Source organism: Pseudophryne corroboree, chromosome 5, assembly GCF_028390025.1.
Source record: "Pseudophryne corroboree isolate aPseCor3 chromosome 5, aPseCor3.hap2, whole genome shotgun sequence".
NCBI lineage: Eukaryota > Metazoa > Chordata > Amphibia > Anura > Myobatrachidae > Pseudophryne > Pseudophryne corroboree.
In genome coordinates, this window is record NC_086448.1 from 31,358,513 (window position 1) to 31,385,798 (window position 27,286).

General features: G+C 48.0%; 1 protein-coding gene across 11 annotated transcripts in view; it reads right to left on the bottom strand.

Moving 5' to 3' along the window:
- Positions 1 to 27,286, bottom strand: part of PTK2 (protein tyrosine kinase 2) — a 449,027-nt gene that overhangs the window by 34,330 nt on the left and 387,411 nt on the right. For 10 of the 11 annotated variants that reach the window (XM_063921189.1, XM_063921188.1, XM_063921184.1 and 7 more), the window contains 4 exons: positions 16,690 to 16,801; positions 8,744 to 8,830; positions 5,963 to 6,100; positions 5,404 to 5,535 (listed from right to left, as the gene is read on the bottom strand). In XM_063921189.1, coding sequence (XP_063777259.1) covers positions 5,404 to 5,535; positions 5,963 to 6,100; positions 8,744 to 8,830; positions 16,690 to 16,801 — 469 coding nt within the window. Of the gene's footprint in view, positions 1 to 5,403; positions 5,536 to 5,962; positions 6,101 to 8,743; positions 8,831 to 16,689; positions 16,802 to 17,152; positions 17,420 to 27,286 lie in introns of those variants that run through there. The other variant, XM_063921190.1, reaches the window with a different exon arrangement.

Here is a 27,286-nt window from a genome sequence, read left to right on the forward strand (position 1 = left end):
ATACACATCAGCACTGTGCCGCGTTACTGCATTATAGAGGGAGGGTATATACACATCAGCACTGTGCCCTGTTACCGCATTATAGAGGGAGGGTATATACAAATCAGGTCAGTACCATGTTACTGCATTATAGAGGGGGGTATATACACATCAGCACTGTGCCACGTTACTGCATTATAGAGGGAGGGTATATACACATCAGCACTGTGCCGCGTTACTGCATTATAGAGGGAGGGTATATACAAATCAGTCCTGTGCTGCGTTATTGCATTATAGAGGGAGGGTATATACACATCAGCACTGTGCTGCGTTACTGCATTATAGAGGGAGGTATATACACATCAGCACTGTGCCACGTTACTGCATTATAGAGGGAGGGTATATACACATCAGCACTGTGCCGCGTTACTGCATTATAGAGGGAGGGTATATACACATCAGCACTGTGCCGCGTTCCTGCATTATAGAGGGAGGGTATATACACATCAGCACTGTGCCGCGTTACTGCATTATAGAGGGAGGGTATATACACATCAGCACTGTGCTGCGTTACTGCATTATACAGGGAGGTATATACACATCAGCACTGTGCCACGTTACTGCATTATAGAGGGAGGGTATATACACATCAGCACTGTGCCGCGTTACTGCATTATAGAGGGAGGGTATATACACATCAGCACTGTGCCGCGTTCCTGCATTATAGAGGGAGGGTATATACACATCAGCACTGTGCCGCGTTACTGCATTATAGAGGGAGGGTATATACACATCAGCACTGTGCTGCGTTACTGCATTATAGAGGGAGGTATATACACATCAGCACTGTGCCACGTTACTGCATTATAGAGGGAGGGTATATACAAATCAGTCCTGTGCTGCGTTATTGCATTATAGAGGGAGGGTATATACACATCAGCACTGTGCTGCGTTACTGCATTATAGAGGGAGGGTATATACACATCAGCACTGTGCCGCGTTACTGCATTATAGAGGGAGGGTATATACACATCAGCCCTGTGCTGCGTTACTGCATTACAGAGGGAGGGTATATACAAATCAGGCCTGTGCTGCGTTACTGCATTATAGAGGGAGGGTATATACACATCAGCACTGTGCCGCGTTACTGCATTATAGAGGGAGGGTATATACACATCAGCACTGTGCTGCGTTACTGCATTACAGAGGGAGGGTATATACAAATCAGGCCGGTACCATGTTACTACATTATAGAGGGAGGTATATACACACCAGGCCTGTGCTGCGTTACTGCATTATAGAGGGGGGTATATACACATCAGCACTGTGCCGCGTTACTGCATTATAGAGAGAGGGTATATACAAATCAGTCCTGTGCTGCGTTACTGCATTATAGAGGGAGGGTATATACACATCAGCACTGTGCCGCGTTACTGCATTATAGAGGGAGGGTATATACACATCAGCACTGTGTCGCGTTACTGCATTATAGAGAGAGGGTATATACACATCAGTCCTGTGCTGCGTTACTGCATTATAGAGGGAGGGTATATACACACCAGCACTGTGCTGCGTTACTGCATTATAGAGGGAGGGTATATACACATCAGCACTGTGCTGCGTTACTGCATTATAGCGGGAGGGTATATACACATAAGCACTGTGCCACATTCCTGCATTATAGAGGGAGGATATATACACATCAGCACTGTGCTGCGTTACTACATTATAGAGGGAGGGTATATACACATCAGCACTGTGCTGCGTTACTGCATTATAGAGGGAGGGTATATACACATCAGCACTGTGCAGCGTTACTGCATTATAGAGGGAGGGTATATACACATCAGCACTGTGCTGCGTTACTGCATTATACAGGGAGGGTATATACACATCAGCACTGTGCTGCGTTACTGCATTATAGATGGAGGGTATATACACACCAGGCCTGTGCTGCGTTACTACATTATAGAGGGAGGGTATATACACATCAGCACTGTGCTGCGTTACTGCATTATAGAGGGAGGTATATACACATCAGCACTGTGCTGCGTTACTGCATTATAGAGGGAGGTATATACACATCAGCACTGTGCTGCGTTACTGCATTATAGAGGGAGGGTATATACACATCAGCACTGTGCCGCGTTACTGCATTATAGAGGGAGGGTATATACACATCAGCACTGTGCTGTGTTACTGCATTATAGAGGGAGGGTATATACACATCAGCACTGTGCTGTGTTACTGCATTATAGAGGGAGGGTATATACACATCAGCACTGTGTTGCGTTACTGCATTATAGAGGGAGGGTATATACACAGCACTGTGCCGCGTTACTGCATTATAGAGGGAGGGTATATACACATCAGCACTGTGCCATGTTACTGCATTATAGAGGGAGGGTATATACACATCAGCACTGTGCCGCGTTCCTGCATTATAGAGGGAGGGTATATACACATCAGCACTGTGCTGTGTTACTGCATTATAGAGGGAGGTATATACACATCAGCACTGTGCTGCGTTACTGCATTATAGAGGGAGGGTATATACACATCAGCACTGTGCCGCGTTACTGCATTATAGAGGGAGGGTATATACACATCAGCACTGTGCCGCGTTCCTGCATTATAGAGGGAGGGTATATACACATCAGCACTGTGCTGTGTTACTGCATTATAGAGGGAGGGTATGTACACATCAGCACTGTGCTGTGTTACTGCATTATAGAGGGAGGGTATATACACATCAGCACTGTGCTGCGTTACTGCATTATAGAGGGAGGGTATATACACATCAGCACTGTGCCGTGTTACTGCATTATAGAGGGAGGGTATATACACATCAGCACTGTGCCCTGTTACCGCATTATAGAGGGAGGGTATATACAAATCAGGCCGGTACCATGTTACTACATTATAGAGGGAGGTATATACACACCAGGCCTGTGCTGCGTTACTGCATTATAGAGGGAGGGTATATACACATCAGCACTGTGCCGCGTTACTGCATTATAGAGGGAGGGTATATACACATCAGCACTGTGCCCTGTTACCGCATTATAGAGGGAGGGTATATACAAATCAGGTCAGTACCATGTTACTGCATTATAGAGGGGGGTATATACACATCAGCACTGTGCCACGTTACTGCATTATAGAGGGAGGGTATATACACATCAGCACTGTGCCGCGTTACTGCATTATAGAGGGAGGGTATATACAAATCAGTCCTGTGCTGCGTTATTGCATTATAGAGGGAGGGTATATACACATCAGCACTGTGCTGCGTTACTGCATTATAGAGGGAGGTATATACACATCAGCACTGTGCTGTGTTACTGCATTATAGAGGGAGGTATATACACATCAGCACTGTGCTGCGTTACTGCATTATAGAGGGAGGGTATATACACATCAGCACTGTGCCGCGTTACTGCATTATAGAGGGAGGGTATATACACATCAGCACTGTGCCGCGTTCCTGCATTATAGAGGGAGGGTATATACACATCAGCACTGTGCTGTGTTACTGCATTATAGAGGGAGGGTATGTACACATCAGCACTGTGCTGTGTTACTGCATTATAGAGGGAGGGTATATACACATCAGCACTGTGCTGCGTTACTGCATTATAGAGGGAGGGTATATACACATCAGCACTGTGCCGTGTTACTGCATTATAGAGGGAGGGTATATACACATCAGCACTGTGCCCTGTTACCGCATTATAGAGGGAGGGTATATACAAATCAGGCCGGTACCATGTTACTACATTATAGAGGGAGGTATATACACACCAGGCCTGTGCTGCGTTACTGCATTATAGAGGGAGGGTATATACACATCAGCACTGTGCCGCGTTACTGCATTATAGAGGGAGGGTATATACACATCAGCACTGTGCCCTGTTACCGCATTATAGAGGGAGGGTATATACAAATCAGGTCAGTACCATGTTACTGCATTATAGAGGGGGGTATATACACATCAGCACTGTGCCACGTTACTGCATTATAGAGGGAGGGTATATACACATCAGCACTGTGCCGCGTTACTGCATTATAGAGGGAGGGTATATACACATCAGCACTGTGCCACGTTACTGCATTATAGAGGGAGGGTATATACACATCAGCACTGTGCCACGTTACTGCATTATAGAGGGGGGTATATACACATCAGCACTGTGCCACGTTACTGCATTATAGAGGGAGGGTATATACACATCAGCACTGTGCCGCGTTACTGCATTATAGAGGGAGGGTATATACACATCAGCACTGTGCTGCGTTACTGCATTATAGAGGGAGGGTATATACACATCAGCACTGTGCCACGTTACTGCATTATAGAGGGAGGGTATATACAAATCAGTCCTGTGCTGCGTTATTGCATTATAGAGGGAGGGTATATACACATCAGCACTGTGCTGCGTTACTGCATTATAGAGGGAGGTATATACACATCAGCACTGTGCCACGTTACTGCATTATAGAGGGAGGGTATATACACATCAGTACTGTGCCGCGTTACTGCATTATAGAGGGAGGGTATATACACATCAGCACTGTGCCGCGTTCCTGCATTATAGAGGGAGGGTATATACACATCAGCACTGTGCTGTGTTACTGCATTATAGAGGGAGGTATATACACATCAGCACTGTGCTGCGTTACTGCATTATAGAGGGAGGTATATACACATCAGCACTGTGCTGCGTTACTGCATTATAGAGGGAGGGTATATACACATCAGCACTGTGCTGCGTTACTGCATTATAGAGGGAGGGTATATACACATCAGCACTGTGCCCTGTTACCGCATTATAGAGGGAGGGTATATACAAATCAGGTCAGTACCATGTTACTGCATTATAGAGGGGGGTATATACACATCAGCACTGTGCCACGTTACTGCATTATAGAGGGAGGGTATATACACATCAGCACTGTGCTGCGTTACTGCATTATAGAGGGAGGGTATATACACATCAGCACTGTGCTGCGTTACTGCATTATAGAGGGAGGGTATATACACATCAGCACTGTGCCCTGTTACCGCATTATAGAGGGAGGGTATATACAAATCAGGTCAGTACCATGTTACTGCATTATAGAGGGGGGTATATACACATCAGCACTGTGCCACGTTACTGCATTATAGAGGGAGGGTATATACACATCAGCACTGTGCTGCGTTACTGCATTATAGAGGGAGGGTATATACACATCAGCACTGTGCTGCGTTACTGCATTATAGAGGGAGGGTATATACACATCAGCACTGTGCTGCGTTACTGCATTATAGAGGGAGGGTATATACACATCAGCACTGTGCTGCGTTACTGCATTATAGAGGGAGGGTATATACACATCAGCACTGTGCTGCGTTACTGCATTATAGAGGGAGGTAATTACCAGAAACCGTTCTTCTTTCTCTAACCAGCGCTGGTCCTCTTCCATTTCCTGCTGCTGCCGTATTAGCCGTTCCTCCATTAGATGTGTGGGTAGAACCTGCCCCAAACATCTCATGTCCAGGGGTCCCGTGTCCTGTGGAATCAGAAGACAAGATGTGACCTTTGTTTGATGGGTAATTACAATGACATGCACATATACACGTGTAAGCTATCTGCTGGATGATGCTGGTCTATTTTCTTCCACTAAACATCAAACTGTCGACACACCCATGACGCACAACAGTTACATGCAACCGTATGGCCGCAAGTCAGTAATGCAGATTTCATGGAAAGAGTGCTCTGTTGATAGACAGCTCAATCCGGGCACATATTCAATCTCCGCCAGTAAATGTTCGCATGGTTTGATGCATGCACAGCGTGCTGTCCCCGTCTGTGGAGCATGCACCGTGCATGTTTCGATTTGCGCCTTACCCAGGCTCAGGCCCTTACCCACTAAGCCCCACTGCACTGTATAAACCTATCACCTGTGTGCATCCCACCAGGCTAGCCCAGAACGTTACCTCCATATTAGCTTGCCACATGGTTATGTCTTGTGGCCGATGGTTCCAGGAGTCAAGATGGTCCAAGACTGTGGCCTGGCCGGGATAAATGTTTCCGGGCATAGAGGAGATTCCGTGGGTGACAGGATAAGCAGACACCTACAGAGAGAAACATTCTTTACAGGAAACTCCTAGCAGCCACGTTACATACATCTTGTCCCACAACATACAGGGTCCCACTCATTTACGGTTCCCTCCGGCTTCTGGTGTAACTTTGGAAGGCGGAGTCTGGGCCTAATTCAGTAAGGAATTTTATCAGAATCTGCAATCACATATTGGGGACCGGCCATCGCAGGGCAAGCTCGCACAGAGTACTACCCACCGCTTACTCACTGCCATCACGCTTTAATTGTGGTCGTAGAAACTAGTAAAGCCTCCTGCAGGTGCCATTTTTTCAATCGGATCGGTTGCGTGTGACGTCACGCAGCCGACCCGAAAAGCAGCCGACACGCCCCAGTTTCCCTGAGGGCGCCCCAAAAACGCCTGGTTGCCGGCCCGCGAACGCCTCTGCCCATCAGTCAGACAGAGGCGTTCGCAGCATGCGCGTGGGGGTCCAGTCGCTGCTCGCAACCGATGGAGGCGCAAACAGAAGCTGCCTATTGTTTCTCCCTATGCGCGACGCAAGCAGCTCACAGTTAACTGAATAGGCTCCAAGAATTCCGTCTAATAATTTTTTTTATTAATTAGTAAATGTTACTGTTTTAACAACTGTTTTTAACTGTTTGAATCTCCTATTAACTATCCCTAGATAGCAAAACATAAGAGAGGATACAGAACACAAAGTGTAAAAGGCCCCATACGCTACAGCGATATGTCTGAGGCTGAAGTCAGAGGCGATTTTCCTTGAACTCTCCCCGGAGTGGTTCCATACTATTTGGTACATTTTGCATGCGATATATCGTATGCGATCCCAGCCATTCCTGCGGGAACTGACATATCACGAGTGCAGCACTAGCGATCTAGGGAAGCCGATCCAACCCTCACAGGAACGCGCTTCGGATCGGATCAGAAACACATCCAAAATGCCCAATTTCACCCGATGTATCGGCCCGAAATTGGATGAAATCGGGCATTATCGTTCTAGTGTATGGTGACCTTAATAACCAGAGAGCTGTAAAAGCACTGCATATGTACACAGAGTATCTTTAGAATCGCTGGTAGGAGAATCAGTAATCCCCCATGCAGTCCAGGATGACCCATCGGAATCTTTCCTCCCAGAGATCCATCATAACGGATACAGTGTACATATGCAAGCTGCACATTCCTGCATCTATAGTATGTATACAGAACGGTGTCTGTACAGTGTTACCATTACTGGGCAGGTTACTTGCTCACGTTACATGCACGTTTAGGCCCGTCTGAGGTCTGGCTGGGTCTGTCACATATGTTCTACTGTAGAGTTCAATTCTTGGTGGCTGGTAAAGTATTTCCAAACTCAGGGACAGACATAAGCTGCACATTATATATGCACGCACTCAGATCACTGATATACCAGCATGATACAATTTGATCATACAATACAATTGGTTGGACTGAACAGAAATCTGTGTATGAAAGATGCAATCAAACCAGTTTGGAAGATTTTTTTTTTCCATGCAATGGAACCATTGTGCTTTACATGCAGAATTCTGCATTTCGGTGTCTTTGATGTGTGTAGTTAGGATACAAATTCATTACTCGGGTGGTTGTTCAGGAAATATTGATCTCCTCATGCATGCAATCCAATTGCTTCCCAATTATTTCTCACAGAAATTAACTACAGGGCGGAAAACATCTGCCAGATAGGCGATGCAATCTGCAATCAGAAATGTGATTGCTTTGTACCAGTCTAATGTGCAGACGCCTGGCTGAGTGGTCAATACTAGCGCAGAAATCAATGTGATGGAATGACTGCACAGTAGTTTGCATTGCTTCCTCACAGCACTGATGACATTGGATCAATTCCAACCTGGGCCCTATTGTATGTTTTTTCCACGTCTGCGTGAGTTTCCACCAGCTCCAAAACGTGCAAACACTGTATTACTGGTACACATTCCCTGCTAGTGAGTGAGGGCCATCTTATCTATGTGCACGGAGTTGGAATAAAACCTTAATTAGAAATACATTGGGGATTAATCCCCGGTGTCCCCCAGCACACTAAGCTGTACCTGTACCAAGACATGACATACTATATATAATAGAAATCCAGAGGTCTTAGTGACATACATTTGCAAATATATGATAAACACTTTACCTTCCTCGCATTGTGCTGCCCTGGGGTAGCTGGCCTTTGCCGGTTTGTGGGGTTCTGCAACCCAGGCCCAGACGTAGAGTTAGGGACCACCAGCATCAGAAAAGCCTTGTCGAGGACTGGTGGCTTTATCATATATTTGCAAATGTATGTAACAAAGACCTCTGGATTTCTAATGTGAATTGCATATAATAAATGGAATAAGGTTAGACTGTACTGTGCAGATCCCATCACTAAAACAGGACATTTCCATGGACCTATCTGAAAAACCTTGGCCTGCGTTCGTGGAAACTAGGGATAAATGTGTCATCACAAATGTATTTCATATATTATTTTTTTTACCAGCAAGAAAAAAATATTCGCCGCTCATGCTAAAAGCAGCAAAAGCATTAACCGTATGCAAGCCGGAGACCAAGCGGCTTTGCAGATAAGCTTCCAACAACTGTAAAAACCCAGCGACGCTCTGGGATTCCACGAATATATATAGAACATACAGATAGAACGCACATTACCTGGTAGTGATTTGGCTGTACCATGTGCTGGGGACTTGGGAAGAAGCCTTCGCTGGACCTGGGGCTGGGGTATCCTGGCCGGCTGGGCTGCAAGCAGAAAAACACACAAGATGTGAGAATGAGGAGGACGCTCGCTGCTACCAGACACGGGCTCGCTGTAACCGGACACGTGGAAGGCGTAGGGTCACAGCTGTCCTCTGCAAACCCTGGTGCCATTACAAAGGCCGGCAGTGTCCCGGACAGGTGGTGAGAAGCTGGACGTCCATTGCGGACACTGGTCCGCTGTGTGTGTGACTTCTCCTGTAACATGCCCCTGCAGTGACCTCCTAACACCCGTGAAAGTTGTTCTATTTCCGTGTCACAGGACAACACTTGTCTATTAGCAGGGAGCCAGTGGAAAATAATGAGCCGGGAACTAAAGCAGGTGAGGACGTTTCTCTCTATCATAGTATTGTCACCGAGCATAGGAATCCAATAGATTCATTTTATTTCTTTATGTTTAAACCTGGCGGCCAATCTCCAGGCCCAGCTATTGCAGACACTGATGGCTTCGGTGTAACCTGGATCTAGCAGCTGGATCTCTCTGTGCGTACATCCTACACTGGGCATAACTTTGCAATGCACAGCGATCGGGTGGCCAGGAACTGTAAGCTGGTAACGTCACCGGAATCCATGGCAGGACAACGGGGCTCCAGGTATATGGCTGAGCTGGGCAGCGAGCCATCACCATACTTAGGTGCAATTTGTAAACGGCGCCTCTAAACAAAGGCCACCTAACGCAGAGCTAAGTACACCAACAGGAACTATATAGAAAGTGTTTTGCTTTAATTTCATTCTATGAAAATGAATCATGCTTGCCACGAGTCTGGCGGCATTGTGAGTACGCAATTTGCTGTGCCGATCGCAGAAGGGCGTTCGTTGTTAGTCGCCGCACCATTCCGCTAATTCTTCCCACAGAAGTAATTACTTTTCAAATTGTCAGAATGGGGACTATCAGCACTGGGGATTGTGACATGTATAATTATGTGGACTTCATAAAACCAAGTAATGACGCTGCAAGAGGGCTCAACAGAACGCTGTCTTGTCTTATTACTGTAATAGCGCAGAGGGAGGGGCTAACTGCAATTCAAGTGACGGTAGGAGATTCATTCTTAGTATCATTTTATTTATAATGTAAATTACCATTGAAAATACAACCCATCTAAGGTCTGGATGCAATTAGATGCAGTAGTTTACCACGCCGGGAAAAGGGTGGAAGCCTAGGGATATCACGCCTGGGGCTATTCAATTACATCCCCTTTTCCTTGCGCGTTAACCATTACAATTCGTGATAAGTTCCAGTAGCTATGGGAGAACGCGCTCGTGGCACCCACGATCAGGCTCGAACAAAAAAAAATAAGAATTTACTCACCGGTAATTCTATTTCTCGTAGTCCGTAGTGGATGCTGGGGACTCCGTAAGGACCATGAGGAATAGACGGCTCCGCAGGAGACTGGGCACATCTAAAGAAAGATTTAGGACTATCTGGTGTGCACTGGCTCCTCCCCCCATGACCCTCCTCCAAGCCTCAGTTAGGAACTGTGCCCGGAAGAGCTGACACAATAAGGAAGGATTTTTGAATCCCGGGTAAGACTCATACCAGCCACACCAATCACACCATATAACACGTGATAGGAACCCCGGTTAACAGTATGATAACAAATGGAGCCTCTGAAGAGATGGCTCACAACAAAACCCAATTTTTGTAACAATAACTATGTACAGGTATTGCAGACAATCCGCACTTGGGATGGGCGCCCAGCATCCACTACGGACTACGAGAAATAGAATTACCGGTGAGTAAAATCTTATTTTCTCTGACGTCCTAGTGGATGCTGGGGACTCCGTAAGGACCATGGGGATTATACCAAAGCTCCCAAACGGGCGGGAGAGTGCGGATGACTCTGCAGCACCGAATGAGAGAATTCCAGGTCCTCCTCAGCAAGGGTATCAAATTTGTAGAATTTTGCAAACGTGTTTGCCCCCGACCAAGTAGCTGCTCGGCAAAGTTGTAAAGCCGAGACCCCTCGGGCAGCCGCCCAAGATGAGCCCACCTTCCGTGTGGAATGGGCTTTTACAGATTTAGGCTGCGGTAAGCCTACCGCAGAATGCGCCAGCTGAATAGTGCTACAAATCCAGCGCGCAATAGACTGCTTAGAAGCAGGAGCACCCAGCTTGGTGGGTGCATACAGGATAAACAGCGAGTCAGTCTTTCTGACTCCAGCCGTCCTGGAAATATATATTTTTAGGGCCCTGACTACGTCCAGCAACTTGGAATCCTCCAAGTCCCTAGTAGCCGCAGGCACCACAATAGGTTGGTTCAAGTGAAAAGCTGAGACCACCTTTGGGAGAAACTGAGGACGAGTCCTCAATTCTGCCCTATCCATATGGAAAATCAGATAAGGGCTTTTACAAGACAAAGCCGCCAATTCTGAAACCCGCCTGGCCGACGCCAAGGCCAACAGCATGACCACTTTCCACGTGAGATATTTTAAATCCACAGTCTTAAGTGGTTCGAACCAATGTGATTTCAGGAATGCCAAAACCACATTGAGATCCCAAGGTGCCACTGGGGGCACAAAAGGAGGCTGAATATGCAGTACTCCTTTGACAAAAGTCTGAACTTCGGGCAGTGAAGCCAGTTCTTTTTTTTTTGGAAGAAAATCGACAGAGCCGAAATCTGGACCTTTATGGACCCCAATTTGAGGCTCAACGTCACCCCTGCTTGCAGGAAGTGCAGGAATCGACCCAGTTGAAATTCCTCCGTCGGGGCCTTCATGGCCTCACACCAAGCAACATATTTTCGCCAAATGCGGTGATAATGTCTTGCGGTGACATCCTTCCTGGCTTTGATCAGGGTAGGGATGACTTCCTCCGGAATACCCTTTTCCTTCAGGATCCGGTGTTCAACCGCCATGCCGTCAAACGCAGCCGCGGTAAGTCTTGGAACAGACAGGGTCCCTGCTGCAGCAGGTCTTGTCTGAGCGGCAGAGGCCAAGGGTCCTCTGTAAGTATCTCTTGAAGTTCCGGGTACCAAGCTATTCTTGGCCAATCCGGAACCACGAGTATGGTTTTCACTCCTCGCCTTCTTATTATTCTCAGTACCTTGGGTATGAGAGGTAGAGGAGGAAACACATAAACCGACTGGTACACCCATGGTGTCACTAGAGCGTCCACCGCTATCGCCTGAGGGTCTCTTGACCGGGCGCAATATCTTTTCAACTTCTTGTTGAGGCGGGACGCCATCATGTCTACCTGTGGTTTTTCCCACCGGTTGACCAGCATTTGGAAGACTTCTGGATGAAGTCCCCATTCTCCCGGGTGGAGGTCGTGCCTGCTGAGGAAGTCTGCTTCCCAGTTGTCCACTCCCGGAATGAACACTGCCGTCAGTGCTAACACATGATTCTCTGCCCATCTGAGAATCCTTGTGGCTTCTGCCATCGCCATCCTGCTTCTCGTACCGCCCTGTCTGTTTACATGGGCGACCGCCGTGATGTTGTCTGACTGGATCAGTACCGGCTGGTTTTGAAGCAGGGGTCTTGCCTGGCTTAGGGCATTGTAAATGGCCCTTAGCTCCAGGATATTTATGTGAAGAGAAATCTCCTGATTTGACCACAGTCCTTGGAAATTTCTTCCCTTTGTGACTGCCCCCCAGCCCCGAAGGCTGGCATCCGTGGTCACCAGGACCCAGTCCTGTATTCCGAATCTGCGGCCCTCTAGTAGATGAGCCCTCTGCAGCCACCACAGCAGCGACACCCTGGTTCTGGCCGATAGGGTTATCCGCTGTTGCATCTGGAGATGGGACCCGGACCATTTGTCCAACAGGTCCCACTGGAACGTCCTTGCGTGGAACCTTCCGAATGGAATTGCTTCGTACGAAGCTACCATTTTTCCCAGGACTCGTGTGCATTGATGTACCGACACTTTTCCTGGTTTTAGGAGGTCTCTGACCAGAGATGACAATTCCTCACAGACCAGTGGAAGAAACACTCTTTTCTGGTCTGTGTCCAGAATCATTCCCAGGAACAGAAGACGTGTCGTCGGGACCAGCTGTGACTTTGGAAAGTTTAGAATCCAGCCGTGCTGTTGTAGCACTTCCTGAGAAAGTGCCACCCCCACTATCAACTGTTCTTTGGACCTCGCCTTTATCAGGAGATCGTCCAAGTACGGGATAATTAAAACTCCCTTCTTGCGAAGGAGTATCATCATTTCGGCCATTACCTTGGTAAAGACCCTCAGTGCCGTGGATAACCCAAACGGCAGCGTCTGGAACTGATAGTGACAGTCCTGTACCACAAATCTGAGGTACTCCTGGTGCGGAGGGTAAATGGGGACATGCAGGTACGCATCCTTGATGTCCAGGGATACCATGTAATCCCCCTCCTCCAGGCTCGCAATAACCGCCCTGAGCGATTCCATCTTGAACTTGAACCTTTTGATATAAGTGTTCAAGGCTTTTAAATTTAAGATGGGTCTCACCGAACCGTCCGGTTTCGGTACCACAAACATTGTGGAGTAGTAACCCTTTCCTTGCTGAAGGAGGGGTACCTTGACGATCACTTTCTGTGAATACAGTTTTTGAATAGCCACCAACACTGCCTCCCTGGCAGAGGGAGTTGCCGGCAAGGCAGATTTTAGGAAACGGCGGGGGGGAGACGTCTCGAATTCCAGCCTGTACCCCTGAGATACTACTTGAAGGACCCAGGGATCCACTTGTGAGAGAGCCCACTGTGTGCTGAAAAACCTGAGACGTGCCCCCACCGTTCCCAATTCCGCCTGAGCAGCCCCAGCGTCATGCTGTGGACTTACCGGACGCAGGGGAGGACTTCTGCTCCTGGGAACTAGCTGTGTGCTGCAGCTTTTTCCCCCTTCCTCTGCCCCTCGGCAGAAAGGATGAGCCTCTAGCCCGCTTATTTTTCTGGGGCCGAAGGACTGTACCTGATAATACGGTGCTTTCTTTTGCTGTGGGGTAGCCTGTGGCAAAAAGGTCGATTTCCCAGCAGTAGCTGTGGAAACGAGGTCTGAAAGACCTTCCCCAAAAAGTTCCACCCCTTTATAGGGTAAAACTTCCATGTGCCGCTTGGAGTCGACATCACCTGACCATTGCCTAGTCCATAACCCCCGTCTGGCGGCAATGGACATAGCGCTTATTTTTGATGCCAGCCGGCAAATATCCCTCTGTGCATCACGCATGTATAAGACCGCGTCTTTTATATGGTCAATCGTTAGCAAAATATTGTCCCTATCCATGGTATCAATGTTTTCCGACAGGGAGTCTGACCACGCAGCAGCAGCACTGCACATCCAAGCTGATGCAATAGCGGGTCTCAATATAATGCCAGTGTGTGTGTATATAGCTTTTAGGGTACTTTCCAGCTTTCTATCAGCAGGTTCTTTTAGGGCGGCCGTATCCGGAGACGGTAGTGCCACCTTCTTTGATAAGCGTGTCAGTGCTTTATCTACTCTAGGGGGTGTTTCCCAGCGTGACCTATCCTCTGGCGGGAAAGGGTACGCAGCCATTAACCGTTTAGAAATGATCAATTTCTTTTCTGGGGAAGTCCACGCTTCCTCAAACACCTCATTTAATTCGTCAGATGCAGGAAAAACTACTGGTAGTTTTTTCTCACCAAACATAATACCCTTTTTTGTGGTACCTGGGGTATCATCAGAAATGTGCAATACATTTTTCATACCCTCAATCATATAACGGGTGGATCTATTGGAGGGTACACTCGTCTCATCATCGTCGACACTGGAGTCGGTATCCGTGTCGACATCTGTATCTGTCATCTGAGGTAGCGGGCGTTTTATAGCCCCTGATGACATTTAAGACGCTTGGACAGGCACAAGCTGAGTAGCCGGCTGTCCTATGTCGTCAAACCTTTTATGTAAGGAGCTGACACTGTCACGTAATTCCTTCCATAAGTCCATCCACACTGGTGTCGACCCCGCAGGGGGTGACATCACATTCACAGGCATTTGCTCCGCCTCCACATCATTATCCTCATCATACATGTCGACACAGCAGTACCGACACACAGCAGACACACAGGGAATGCTCTTACAGAGGACAGGACCCCACAAAGCCCTTTGGGGAGACAGAGGGAGAGTATGCCAGCACACACCAGGGCGCTATATAACACAGGGATATCACTATACAGAGTGTTTTCCCCTATAGCTGCCTATAATATATATATACTGCGCCTAAATTGTGCCCCCCCTCTCTTTTTTACCCTTTCTGTAGTGCAGGACTGCAGGGGAGAGCCAGGGAGCTTCCTTCCAGCGAAGCTGTGAGGGAATAATGGCGCCAGTGTGCTGAGGGAGTTGGCTCCGCCCCTTTTTCGGCTGGCTTTCTCCCGCTATTTTATCGTTTCTGGCAGGGGTTAATATACACCTATATAGCCTCTGGGGCTATATATGGTGTTAGTTTTGCCAGCCAAGGTGTTATTATTGCTGCTCAGGGCGCCCCCCCCCAGCGCCCTGCACCCATCAGTGACCGCAGTGTGTGGTGTGCATGAGGAGCAATGGCGCACAGCTGCAGTGCTGTGCGCTACCTTGGAGAAGACAGAAGTCTTCAGCCGCCGATTTTCCGGACCACCTTCTTGTTTCTGGCTCTGTAAGGGGGACGGCGGCGCAGCTCCGGGAACGGACAACGAGGTCGGGTCCTGTGTTCGATCCCTCTGGAGCTAATGGTGTCCAGTAGCCTAAGAAGCCCAAGCTACCACCACTTAGGTAGGTTCGCTTCTTCTCCCCTTAGTCCCTCGTTGCAGTGAGCCTGTTGCCAGCAGGTCTCACTGAAAATAAAAAACCTAAACTATACTTTCTTCTAGGAGCTCAGGAGAGCCCCTAGTGTGCATCCAGCTCAGCCGGGCACAGAAATCTAACTGGGGCTTGGAGGAGGGTCATGGGGGGAGGAGCCAGTGCACACCAGATAGTCCTAAATCTTTCTTTAGATGTGCCCAGTCTCCTGCGGAGCCGTCTATTCCCCATGGTCCTTACGGAGTCCCCAGCATCCACTAGGACGTCAGAGAAATAAAAAATGCATTAAGTGTAGCCTGCAGGCTGATCATGGGTTCTAACAATCGCTTCGGCAGATCAATTAGCCCGTGGCAATTAACGACGGCTAATTGAATAAGGACCTAAATCTATAGGCTATCCAGTTAAAGACACCCACAACAAAAGCATATATAATAACATACAATAATGGAAGGGATTCAGTGTAGACATAAAACATATCAAATAAAACATATAAAAAGAGTAGAGAAATGATTCGCGTTGTGTTTCCGACAACCGGCCCCATCCCTACCAAAAACACAAACAAAATAAAAACAATAAAAATAAAAATTATAGTAACAAAAAGTATATAAAATCTATATAGTATTATTCACCATAAACACGATTGGCGGCACAAAGTAATCACACTGCAGATAGCCAACGACAAAACTTTTCATATCGTAACAAACCCCCCCCCCCCCCCCCTCCTCCCGGGTGTAGTTAAAATACAGACATCTGGTTATTTTTCACAACTAAAACGGCACGTGTATTCCAGATGCTCCACGGAGGAATAGGCTGCCGCGAATCCGCACTTCTACTTTCCCCGGATCCTGCCCATTCCTCCATCGGTCTTTAAATTAAATAATAACAGATACAGCCGCACAGGGCACTATCTGCTGGGGACACCAAGACAGCGGCTTCCTGAGAGGAAACTCTGCAAGCCGACACAATTATAGTAACAAAAACACCCAACAAACAGCAACGCAAAGATCATTGGAACACGACTGAAGAATTCAATGGACTCACTACCAGAGCGGACGACGGTAACAAGGGGAAAAAAAACACAAAAGGGAAAAAACAACACGTAAAGTAGCAGAGCAGGCGAATGCATTAGAGGCTGACGAAACACTGACCTTTGGAGGAGCCTCGTCTGATCCTCCGGAGTCCCAGGACACTGTCACCTGCCTCCGAGACTCCATCCTCATCCGTTCCTCCTGTTGTAGCTTTTCTTCTTCTAATATTGTACTGCAAGAGAGAGGAGAACAATGCTGAGAGCGACACGCACCGAGTGTCAGCTGTATGGTTCCTTTCAACGGTCAGCCACTATGCCTCCAGTGTAAAGCCAATTTTCCCGCAAGATACAGCAGAGGCCCCCTACGTAAGCAGCAATGCACGGAAATATACAGATAAATACCGATATATATTTTAAGCTGCTGCATAATAACAAAAATAAAACAAAGAACTAAAATAAGATCAAACAAAAAGTCAAAGTAATAATATGCAAAAAAAAAACACACACAAAAAACAAACAGTCTTGGGAACGGTGCAGTGGAGAATGGAGTCGGTGGAGAGAGCAGAACTGCCGCAGCAACTTACCCAGGCTGTGCAGAGCTAACGTGACAATCTGCAAGAGATCTGCAGTCTTCCAGCTGCCGCCTCCCAGCTCTGCTATGCGGATTGTTAATGTTGGAAGCGTGCCATCCCTTTCAGGCACTCAGCAGAAACCTGGGAATCTCTGGTGACTGCAGCTCTCTCATCGATCACTCCGGGCACAGGGATGGCAGCGCAGAGCAGCTCTGCGCCATGGCTACCCTGTACAGCTCCGCTTCCCCCTCCGCCTTATCTGCGGCCGGTCTATTCCCCCAGAAATGAATAATTTTTCCCATATTACTCAGACAGGAAGAGGCCGACTTCCACTCTCCACATACTTTCACACTCAGGCACTTTGCAGGGTGAGCTTGCACAGGGACGCTGCTCGGTACAGTTAGTGTCACAGCAAGCAAAGTGTGAGATTACACCGACCCCCCCCCCCCCCCCCCCATCCCTGCTAAAATAACAATGGATGCTTCGGATGCCTTCTAAGCCATGGACGCAGAGATATAGTGCCAGAGACATAGAGGAATGCTTAAATACAGACTTCAAACCAATATTCTGCAAATACAACACCGGGCTTAGGTAACCCCGTAGCAAATCCAGTGTTGGACTACAAGTCCCAGCTGGCCACACATCAGCTAGAGAAACTCTAACTGCAGACATTTGAGCAAGGGAACGGTCACGGGGCGAGTGGGGGCTGTGTGTCCCCACGGCATATAAATAACTTGTGTTTGCGGAACGGGACAGACCAGTCCATAGATGGAGGCCGAGCCCTGCGAGAGCGCTGGCCTCTCCAGCTGCTGGAGGTGACCTCACAGCAGTCACAGAGAGAGAGAGGGGTCACTCCCGGCCAAGGAGTCACATTGTCACATATTTTCCCAAATGAAGTATTTTTAGAAACAAGAAATAAATAAGAACGCAACCGAGGAGACCAGCGCCGATATACTTCTGGGGGCACGGCAGCTTTTTTTTTGTTTTACTTTTTTGCTAAATATTGAACACAAATATTTGTGTAGCTGTAAGCAAATAACAGGACTTTCTCCAAGTACGAGGACAATTACACCGACAACGGTCTATGGGCCTAATTTAGCATGGATCGGAGATGTGTGATAAAAATGCAATTTACGATCCATTTCTCTGACGTGCTGGATCCAGCACCCCTCCCCCCGCAAACATGCGAATGCACAGTGGTGATGCTGTCGTATGTTTAGGGTAGCCCTCTGCCTACGCGGCCTAACTGTACAGGCAGGCGTCTACCAGCCATGTTTGTGGTCGCTGCAGCTGCGTGTGTCGTCACGCAGCCGCCGCGGTCCGCAAACAGTCTGGATGCGCCTGCATTGTCCGGACCGCATCCCCCACCACCCAACGCCGAGTTGATGCCCCTTATAGTTCCATGCTGAATTAGCCCCCTATATCCCAAAGGAATGATCCTTAACGTTTTACATGTATGTACATATATATGTATATGTAATGTACATTATACATATATATAACATGCAAGTGACACGTATTAACAGGCGGGGTCATGCATTGTATCTATTTTTCTTAGGTCAGCACAAGACATGGGGGGAGGTATATCAAACCTTATCCAGTCCAGAATAATTGGAGAAGTTGCCCATAATAACCAATCAGCACCTAGCTATCATCTATCAAGTGTTTTGCAAAGAAACGATATCCGAAGGCTGATTGGGCATCATTTCTACCTGCACTCCTCAGAAGGTTCGATACACCTCCCCCAGAGTTACCATTTGCAAGACAGCTTCGGGCTACAATGGAACAGCGCCCCCAGTGGGCATAGTGGAATACTGAAGGATGTCTAGGAGATAACTTTCGCCTATAAAAATTTAATTAAAACAAGCAAAATGTTCCCATTAACACGGGTTCTCGAAGGAGCTATGTGCCGAATAGGGAGAATGAAAGCGCCCGCCTGCTTCTAATACCCAGGATGTGGAAAGTCTTAGGATGAGCGGGGACAATTGCTCTAATTGATAAATAAATCTGGACAAGTTGATGCACAGGGAGGATGTTTGCCCCAAGGCTTGTTGTCCGCTGGAGCTGAGAGATAGAATGGCTCATTCACAGAGGACGGACACAAGCGCGGACAGCGGTCACCACAAAAGAGCAGCCGGGACATAGGACACGCATTGATCACGGAAAGAGGAAAGTTTTACATGTGAATCACTAACACGGGTCACGGGTTCTGCTTCTATCTGATTACAGGAGAAGACCTGGTGCTGCAGATTAGTGTCTCATGTATTATAGAGCAGGAAAATGGAATGACACAAATTGTGAGAATTAGATTTAGCAGGGAAATTAGATGTACTGCATTTATAGACGTGTGTCCCGTGATAAACCCGTATGTGCAGCGATAAGACCTCCAGCCCTCCAGCAGATACCTCATATTACCTCCACCAGGATATAAACAGTCCTCATTGCCAGTCTGTATGTACCCAATAAACAGGCTCCATCCACGGAGACGGGCACAGGGAGACTTGCTATAGACGGAACTCAGTCCATGTTTATAAATGTATCACTTAGACCAGGGGTGGCCAACCAGTCACAGGCAAAGAGCCAGAAAAGATCTGTAGTGAAGAGTAAGAGCCACTATCATGCGTGAGCACAAAAATGGGGGCATGGCCAGGGCCGTAACTAGGGGGGGCCCTAAGGGGGCATGTGCCCCGGGTGCAGGATTTGAGGGGGTGCCAAAAAGTTACAGAGGAGCAGGTTTTTTTTTAGTTTTTATAACTGGCAATGCTGTGCTGCTCCAGTGAGACAGCAGACAGCTCCTGGGGCAATGTCTCTGACCCACCTGTCTGCCCGCAGCTGGCTCCGACGCTGTGCGGGTGAGCTCCAGTACCTGGGATCTCTCCTATATCGGCTACGGTCTTAAACTCTCTTCTTTGCCATGCAGTGCTGCGACTAGTGTGCGGTGCACCGTACAAGCTATAGAAGTGCACTGTGCTCCCAGTTAGCAGAATCAACCTCCGCTTTGCCTCACAGATGGGAGGATTTGGTATAGCTTATAGGGTGGTGTAGTGCAGTAATGTAGTGTAGCATATTGGGTATGTAGTGTAGTAATGTATTGCAGAATATAGGGGCATGTAGTGCACTTATGTGGTGTAGCATATAAGGGGATGTAGTGTAGTGATGTAGTGTAGCACATAGGGTATGTAGTGCATTGCATAGGGGCATGTAGTGTAGTGATGTAGTTCAGCGTGTAGGAGATGTAGTATAGTGATGTAGTGCAGTGGATAGGGGAATGTATGCAGTGATGAAGTGTTATGATAAGGTGCAGTGATATAGTGCAATGTATGGGGACACACAGAGGAGCATGTAGTTGAACACACTGGTGGGGCATGTGACGCATACTGTAGGGCATTTGAGGCACATAGGGGAATATTGTCCAGTAGTATCCCCTTTTTTCAAAACTTTTGATAATCTGATTATTTTAATCTGATAGTTGTTTTATTTAAGGGGGGGGGGGATTACTACCTTGCCCCGGGTGACGAAAATCCTAGTTTCGGCCCTGGCATGGCCTAGCTGTCACAAAGCCACACCCCATTTTTGTGCGCACACCTTTCGGTATGACGTTTGTAGGAGTATGACCTTGTCTCATTCCCTCGTTTTTAGTCACGTTGTACAGTGCCACATACATATAATGCCCCAGTACAGTGCCACATACATATAATGCCCCAGTACAGTGCCACATACATATAATGCCCCAGTACAGTGCCACATACATATAATGCCCCAGTACAGTGCCACATACATATAATGCCCCAGTATAGTGCCACAAACATACAGTACCAGTCAAAAGTTTGGACACACCTTCTCATTCAATGGTTTTTGTTTATTTGAATTATTTTCTACATTGTAGATTAATACTGAAGACATCAAAACTTTGAAAGAACACATACGGAATTATGTTGTAAGCAAAAAAGTGTTAAACAAATCAAAAATAAGATTTTACTCACCGGTAAATCTATTTCTCGTAGTCCGTAGTGGATGCTGGGGACTCCGTAAGGACCATGGGGAATAGCGGCTCCGCAAGAGACTGGGCACAGCTAAGAAAGATTTAGGACTACCTGGTGTGCACTGGCTCCTCCCACTATGACCCTCCTCCAGACTTCAGTAAGGATACTGTGCCCGGAAGAGCTGACACAATAAGGAAGGATTTTGAATCCCGGGTAAGACTCATACCAGCCACACCAATCACACCGTATAACTCGTGATAATATACCCAGTTAACAGTATGAACACAACAGAGCCTCTCAAAAGATGGCTCAACAATAACCCTTGTAGTTAACAATAACTATATACAAGTATTGCAGACAGTCCGCACTTGGGACGGGCGCCCAGCATCCACTACGGACTACGAGAAATAGATTTACCGGTGAGTAAAATCTTATTTTCTCTGACGTCCTAGTGGATGCTGGGGACTCCGTAAGGACCATGGGGATTATACCAAAGCTCCCAAACGGGCGGGAGAGTGCGGATGACTCTGCAGCACCGAATGAGAGAACTCCAGGTCCTCCTCAGCCAGGGTATCAAATTTGTAGAATTTTGCAAACGTGTTTGCCCCTGACCAAGTAGCAGCTCGGCAAAGTTGTAAAGCCGAGACCCCTCGGGCAGCCGCCCAAGAAGAGCCCACTTTCCTCGTGGAATGGGCTTTTACAGATTTAGGCTGCGGCAGGCCAGCCACAGAATGCGCAAGCTGAATTGTGCTACAAATCCAGCGAGCAATAGTCTGCTTTGAAGCAGGAGCACCCATCTTGTTTGGTGCATACAGGATAAATAGCGAGTCAGTCTTCCTGACTCCAGCCGTCCTGGAAACATAAATTTTCAAGGCCCTGACTACGTCCAGTAACTTGGAGTCCTCCAAGTCCCTAGTAGCCGCAGGCACCACGATAGGTTGGTTCAAGTGAAAAGCTGATACCACCTTAGGAAGAAACTGGGGACGAGTCCTCAATTCTGCCCTATCCATATGGAAAATCAAATAGGGGCTTTTACATGACAAAGCCGCCAATTCTGACACACGCCTTGCCGAAGCCAAGGCCAAAAGCATGACCACTTTCCACGTGAGATATTTTAAATCAACGGTTTTGAGTGGCTCAAACCAATGTGACTTTAGGAAACCCAACACCACGTTGAGGTCCCACGGTGCCACTGGAGGCACAAAAGGAGGCTGAATATGCAGCACTCCCTTGACAAATGTACTGTTATCCATTCAGTGTGCTGGGGAAACAATTGCTTTTTTTCTTGCTCAGAAATACCCCTTCCTTTCGAGCACCTGAATGATATCACTAAGCTAATTGAGCATTTACCAATCTATATGTCTCCCTTGACAAATGTCTGAACTTCAGGCAGTGAAGCCAGTTCTTTTTGGAAGAAAATCGACAGAGCCGAAATCTGGACCTTAATGGAACCCAGTTTTAGGCCCATAGTCACCCCTGACTGTAGGAAGTGCAGAAATCGACCTAGCTGGAATTCCTCCGTTGGGGCCTTCCTGGCTTCACACCACGCAACATATTTTCGCCATATGCGGTGATAATGTTGTACGGTTACATCTTTTCTAGCTTTAATAAGCGTAGGAATGACTTCCTCCGGAATACCCTTTTCTTTTAGGATCCGGTGTTCAACCGCCATGCCGTCAAACGCAGCCGTGGTAAGTCTTGGAACAGACAGGGCCCCTGCAGCAGCAGGTCCTGTCTGAGCGGCAGAGGCCATGGGTCCTCTGAGATCATTTCTTGAAGTTCCGGGTACCAAGCTCTTCTTGGCCAATCCGGAACAATGAGTATAGTTCTTACTCCTCTTCTCCTTATTATCCTCAGTACCTTGGGTATGAGAGGAAGAGGAGGGAACACATAAACCGACCGGTACACCCACGGTGTCACTAGAGCGTCCACAGCTATCGCCTGAGGGTCTCTTGACCTGGCGCAATATTTTTCTAGCTTTTTGTTTAAGCGGGACGCCATCATGTCCACCTGTGGCTTTTCCCAACGGTTTACAATCAGTTGGAAGACTTCTGGATGAAGTCCCCACTCTCCCGGGTGGAGGTCGTGCCTGCTGAGGAAGTCTGCTTACCAGTTGTCCACTCCCGGAATGAACACTGCTGACAGTGCTAACACGTGATTTTCCGCCCATCGGAGAATCCTTGTGGCTTCTGCCATCGCCGTCCTGCTTCTTGTGCCGCCCTGTCGATTTACATGGGCGACAGCAGTGATGTTGTCTGACTGGATCAGAACCGGCTGGTTTTGAAGCAGGGGCTTTGCTTGACTTAGGGCATTGTAAATGGCCCTCAGTTCCAGAACATTTATGTGTAGGGAAGTCTCCTGACTTGAGCAAAGTCCTTGGAAGTTTCTTCCCCGTGTGACTGCCCCCCAGCCCCGAAGGCTGGCATCCGTGGTCACCAGGACCCAGTCCTGTATGCCGAATCTGCGGCCCTCTCTGAGATGAGCACTCTGCAGCCACCACAGCAGAGACACCCTGGTCCTTGGAGACAGGGTTATCAACCGATGCATTTGAAGATGCGATCCGGACCATTGGTCCAACAGGTCCCACTGAAAGGTTCTGGCATGGAACCTGCCGTATGGAATCGCTTCGTAGGAAGCTACCAAACGGCAGGGGGGGGGGGGGGATGTCTCGAATTCCAGCCTGTACCCCTGAGATACCACTTGAAGGATCCAGGGCTCTACCTGTGAGCGAGCCCACTGATTGCTGAAGTTTTTGAGACGGCCCCCCACCGTACCTGGCTCCGCCTGCTGAGCCCCAGCGTCATGCGGCGGACTTAGCAGAAGCAGCGGGGGAGGACTTTTGTTCCTGGGAAGTGGCTGTATGCTGCAGCTTTTTTCCCCTACCTCTGCCTCTGGGCAGAAAGGACGCGCCTCTACCCCGTCTGCTCTTTTGGGGGCGAAAGGACTGCACCTAATAATACGGCGCTCTCTTTGGTTGTGAGGGGACATGTGGCAAAAACGCTGACTTCCCAGCTGTTGCTGTGGACACTAAGTCTGAAAGACCATCCCCGAACAACTCCTCACCCTTATAAGGCAAAACTTCCATGTGCCTTTTGGAATCTGCATCACCTGTCCACTGCCGGGTCCATAACCCTCTCCTGGCACAAATGGACAGTGCACTTATTTTTGATGCCAGCCGGCAAATATCCCTCTGTGCATCTCTTATGTAAAAGACAGCGTCTTTAATATGCTCTACGTTTAGCAATATAGTGTCCCTGTCTAGGGTGTCAATGTTTTCTGACAGGGAGTCTGACCATGCAGCTGCAGCACTGCACATCCATGCTGAGTCAATAGCTGGTCTCAGTATAATACCAGTGTGTGTATATATAGCTGTTTGGAGAGCCTCCTGCTTTCTGTCAGCAGGTTCCTTTAGGGTGGCCGTATCCTGGGACGGCAGTGCCACCTTTTTTGATAAGCGCGTAAGTGCTTTATCCACCCTAGGGGGTGTTTCCCAACGTGACCTATCCTCTGGCGGGAAAGGGTACGCCATTAGTAATTTTTTTGAAATTACGAATTTTTTATCGGGGGAAGCCCACGCTAGTTCACACACTTCATTCAATTCTTCAGAAGGGGGAAAAACTATTTGTAGTTTTTTCTCCCCAAACATAATACCCTTTTTTGTGGTACCTGGGGTCACCTCAGAAATGTGTAAAACATTTTTCATTGCCTCAATCATATAACGAGTGGCCCTATTGGACATTACATTTGTCTCTTCGTCGTCGACACTGGTATCAGTATCCGTGTCGACATATGTGTCTGCCATCTGAGGTAGCGGGCGTTTTAGAGCCCCTGATGACTTTTGAGACGTCTGGGCAGGCACGGGCTGAGAAGCCGGCTGCCCCGCATTTGGCATGTCGTCAAATTTTTTATGTAAGGAGTCGACACTTTCGCGTAATTCCTTCCACAAGTCCATCCACTCCGGTGTCTGCCCCGCAGGGGGTGACAACACATTTATAGGCACCTGCTCCTCCTCCACATAAGTCTCCTCATCAAACATGTCGACACAGCCGTACCGACACACCGCACACACACAGGGAATGCTCTGACAGAAGACAGGACCCCACAAAGCCCTTTGGGGAGACAGAGAGAGAGTATGCCAGCACACACCAGAGCGCTATATAAATCAGGGATTAACTAAATTATATGCCCTTATAGCTGCTATATGTATATTGCGCCTAAATTTAGTGCCCCCCCTCTCTTTTTTACCCTTTTCTGTAGTGTAGACTGCAGGGGAGAGCCAGGGAGCTTCCTTCCAGCGGAGCTGTGAGGGAGAAATGGCGCCAGTGTGCTGAGGGAGATAGCTCCGCCCCTTTTTCGGCGGACTTTTCTCCCGCTTTTTTATGGATTCTGGCAGGGGTATTTATCACATATATAGCCTCTGGGGCTATATATTGTGATATATTTGCCAGCCAAGGTGTATTTATTGCTTCTCAGGGCGCCCCCCCCCCCAGCGCCCTGCACCCTCAGTGACCGGAGTGTGAAGTGTGTATGAGGAGCAATGGCGCACAGCTGCAGTGCTGTGTGCTACCTTGGTGAAGACTGATGTCTTCTGCCGCCGATTTTCCGGATTCTTCTTGCTTCTGGCTCTGTAAGGGGGCCGGCGGCGCGGTCGATCCCTCTGGAGCTAATGGTGTCCAGTAGCCTAAGAAGCCCAAGCTACCACCAGTTAGGTAGGTTCGCTTCTTCTCCCCTTAGTCCCTCGCTGCAGTGAGTCTGTTGCCAGCAGATCTCACTGTAAAATAAAAAACCTAAAATATACTTTCTCTCTAGGAGCTCAGGAGAGCCCCTAGTGTGCATCCAGCTCAGCCGGGCACAGGATTCTAACTGAAGTCTGGAGGAGGGTCATAGTGGGAGGAGCCAGTGCACACCAGGTAGTCCTAAATCTTTCTTAGCTGTGCCCAGTCTCCTGCGGAGCCGCTATTCCCATGGTCCTTACGGAGTCCCCAGCATCCACTAGGACGTCAGAGAAATATGTTTTATATTTTAGATTCCTCAAAGTAGCCCCCTTTTGCTTTGATGACAGCTTTGCACACTCTTGGCATTCTCTCAATCAGGTTCATGAGGTAGTTTCCTGGAATGGTTTTACAACAGTCTTGAAGGAGTTCCCAGAGGTGCTGAGCACTTGTTGGCTGCTTTTTCTTCACTCTGCGGTCCAACTCATCCCAAATCATCTCAATTGGGTTTAGTTCAGGTGATTGTGGAGGTGAGGTGATCTGACGCAGCACTCCAACACTTTCCTTGGTCAAGTAGCCCTTACATAGCCTGGAGGTGTGTTTGGGGTCATTGTCTTGCTGAAAAACAAATGATGGTCCCAGTAAGCGCAAACCAGATGGGATGGCATGGCGCTGGAGAATGCTGTGGTGCCATGCTGGTTAAGTGTGCCTTGAATTTTGAATAAATTACCAACAGTGTCACCAGCAAAGCACCCCCACACCATCACACCTCCTCCTCCATGCTTCACAGTGGGAACCACACATGCAGAAACCATCCGCTCACCTTCTCTGCGTATCACAAAGACAAAGACACAGCGGTTGGAACCAAAAACCTCAAATTTGGACTCATCAGACCAAAGTACAGATTTCCACTGGTCTAAATGTCCATTCCTTGTGTTTCTTGGCCCAAACAATGCTCTTCTTCTTGTTGTTCATCCTCAGTAGTGGCTTCTTCGCAGTTATTCGACCATGAAGGCCTGGTTCACGCAGTCTCCTCTGAACAGTTGATGTTTTGTCTGCTACTTGAACGGTGTTAAGAATTTTTGTTGGCTTTAATCTGAGGTGCTGTTAAGTCACAGTTTCTGAGGCTGGTAAATGAACTTAGCCTCTGCAGCAGAGGTTACTCTTGGTCTTCCTTTCCTGAGGCGGTCCTCATGAGAACCAGTTTCATCATAGCGTTTGATGGTTTTTGCAACTGCACTTGAGAATACTTTCATAGTTCTTGAAATTTTCCATATCGACTGACCTTCATGTCTTAAAGTAATGATGGACTGTCGTTTCTCTTTGCTGAGTTGAGTGGTTCGTGCCATAATATGGATTACAACAGTAGTCAAATAGGGGTGTCCACTGTGTACTAAGCCTACCTCTGCACAACACAACTGATGGACTCAAACACATTAAGAAGGCAAGTA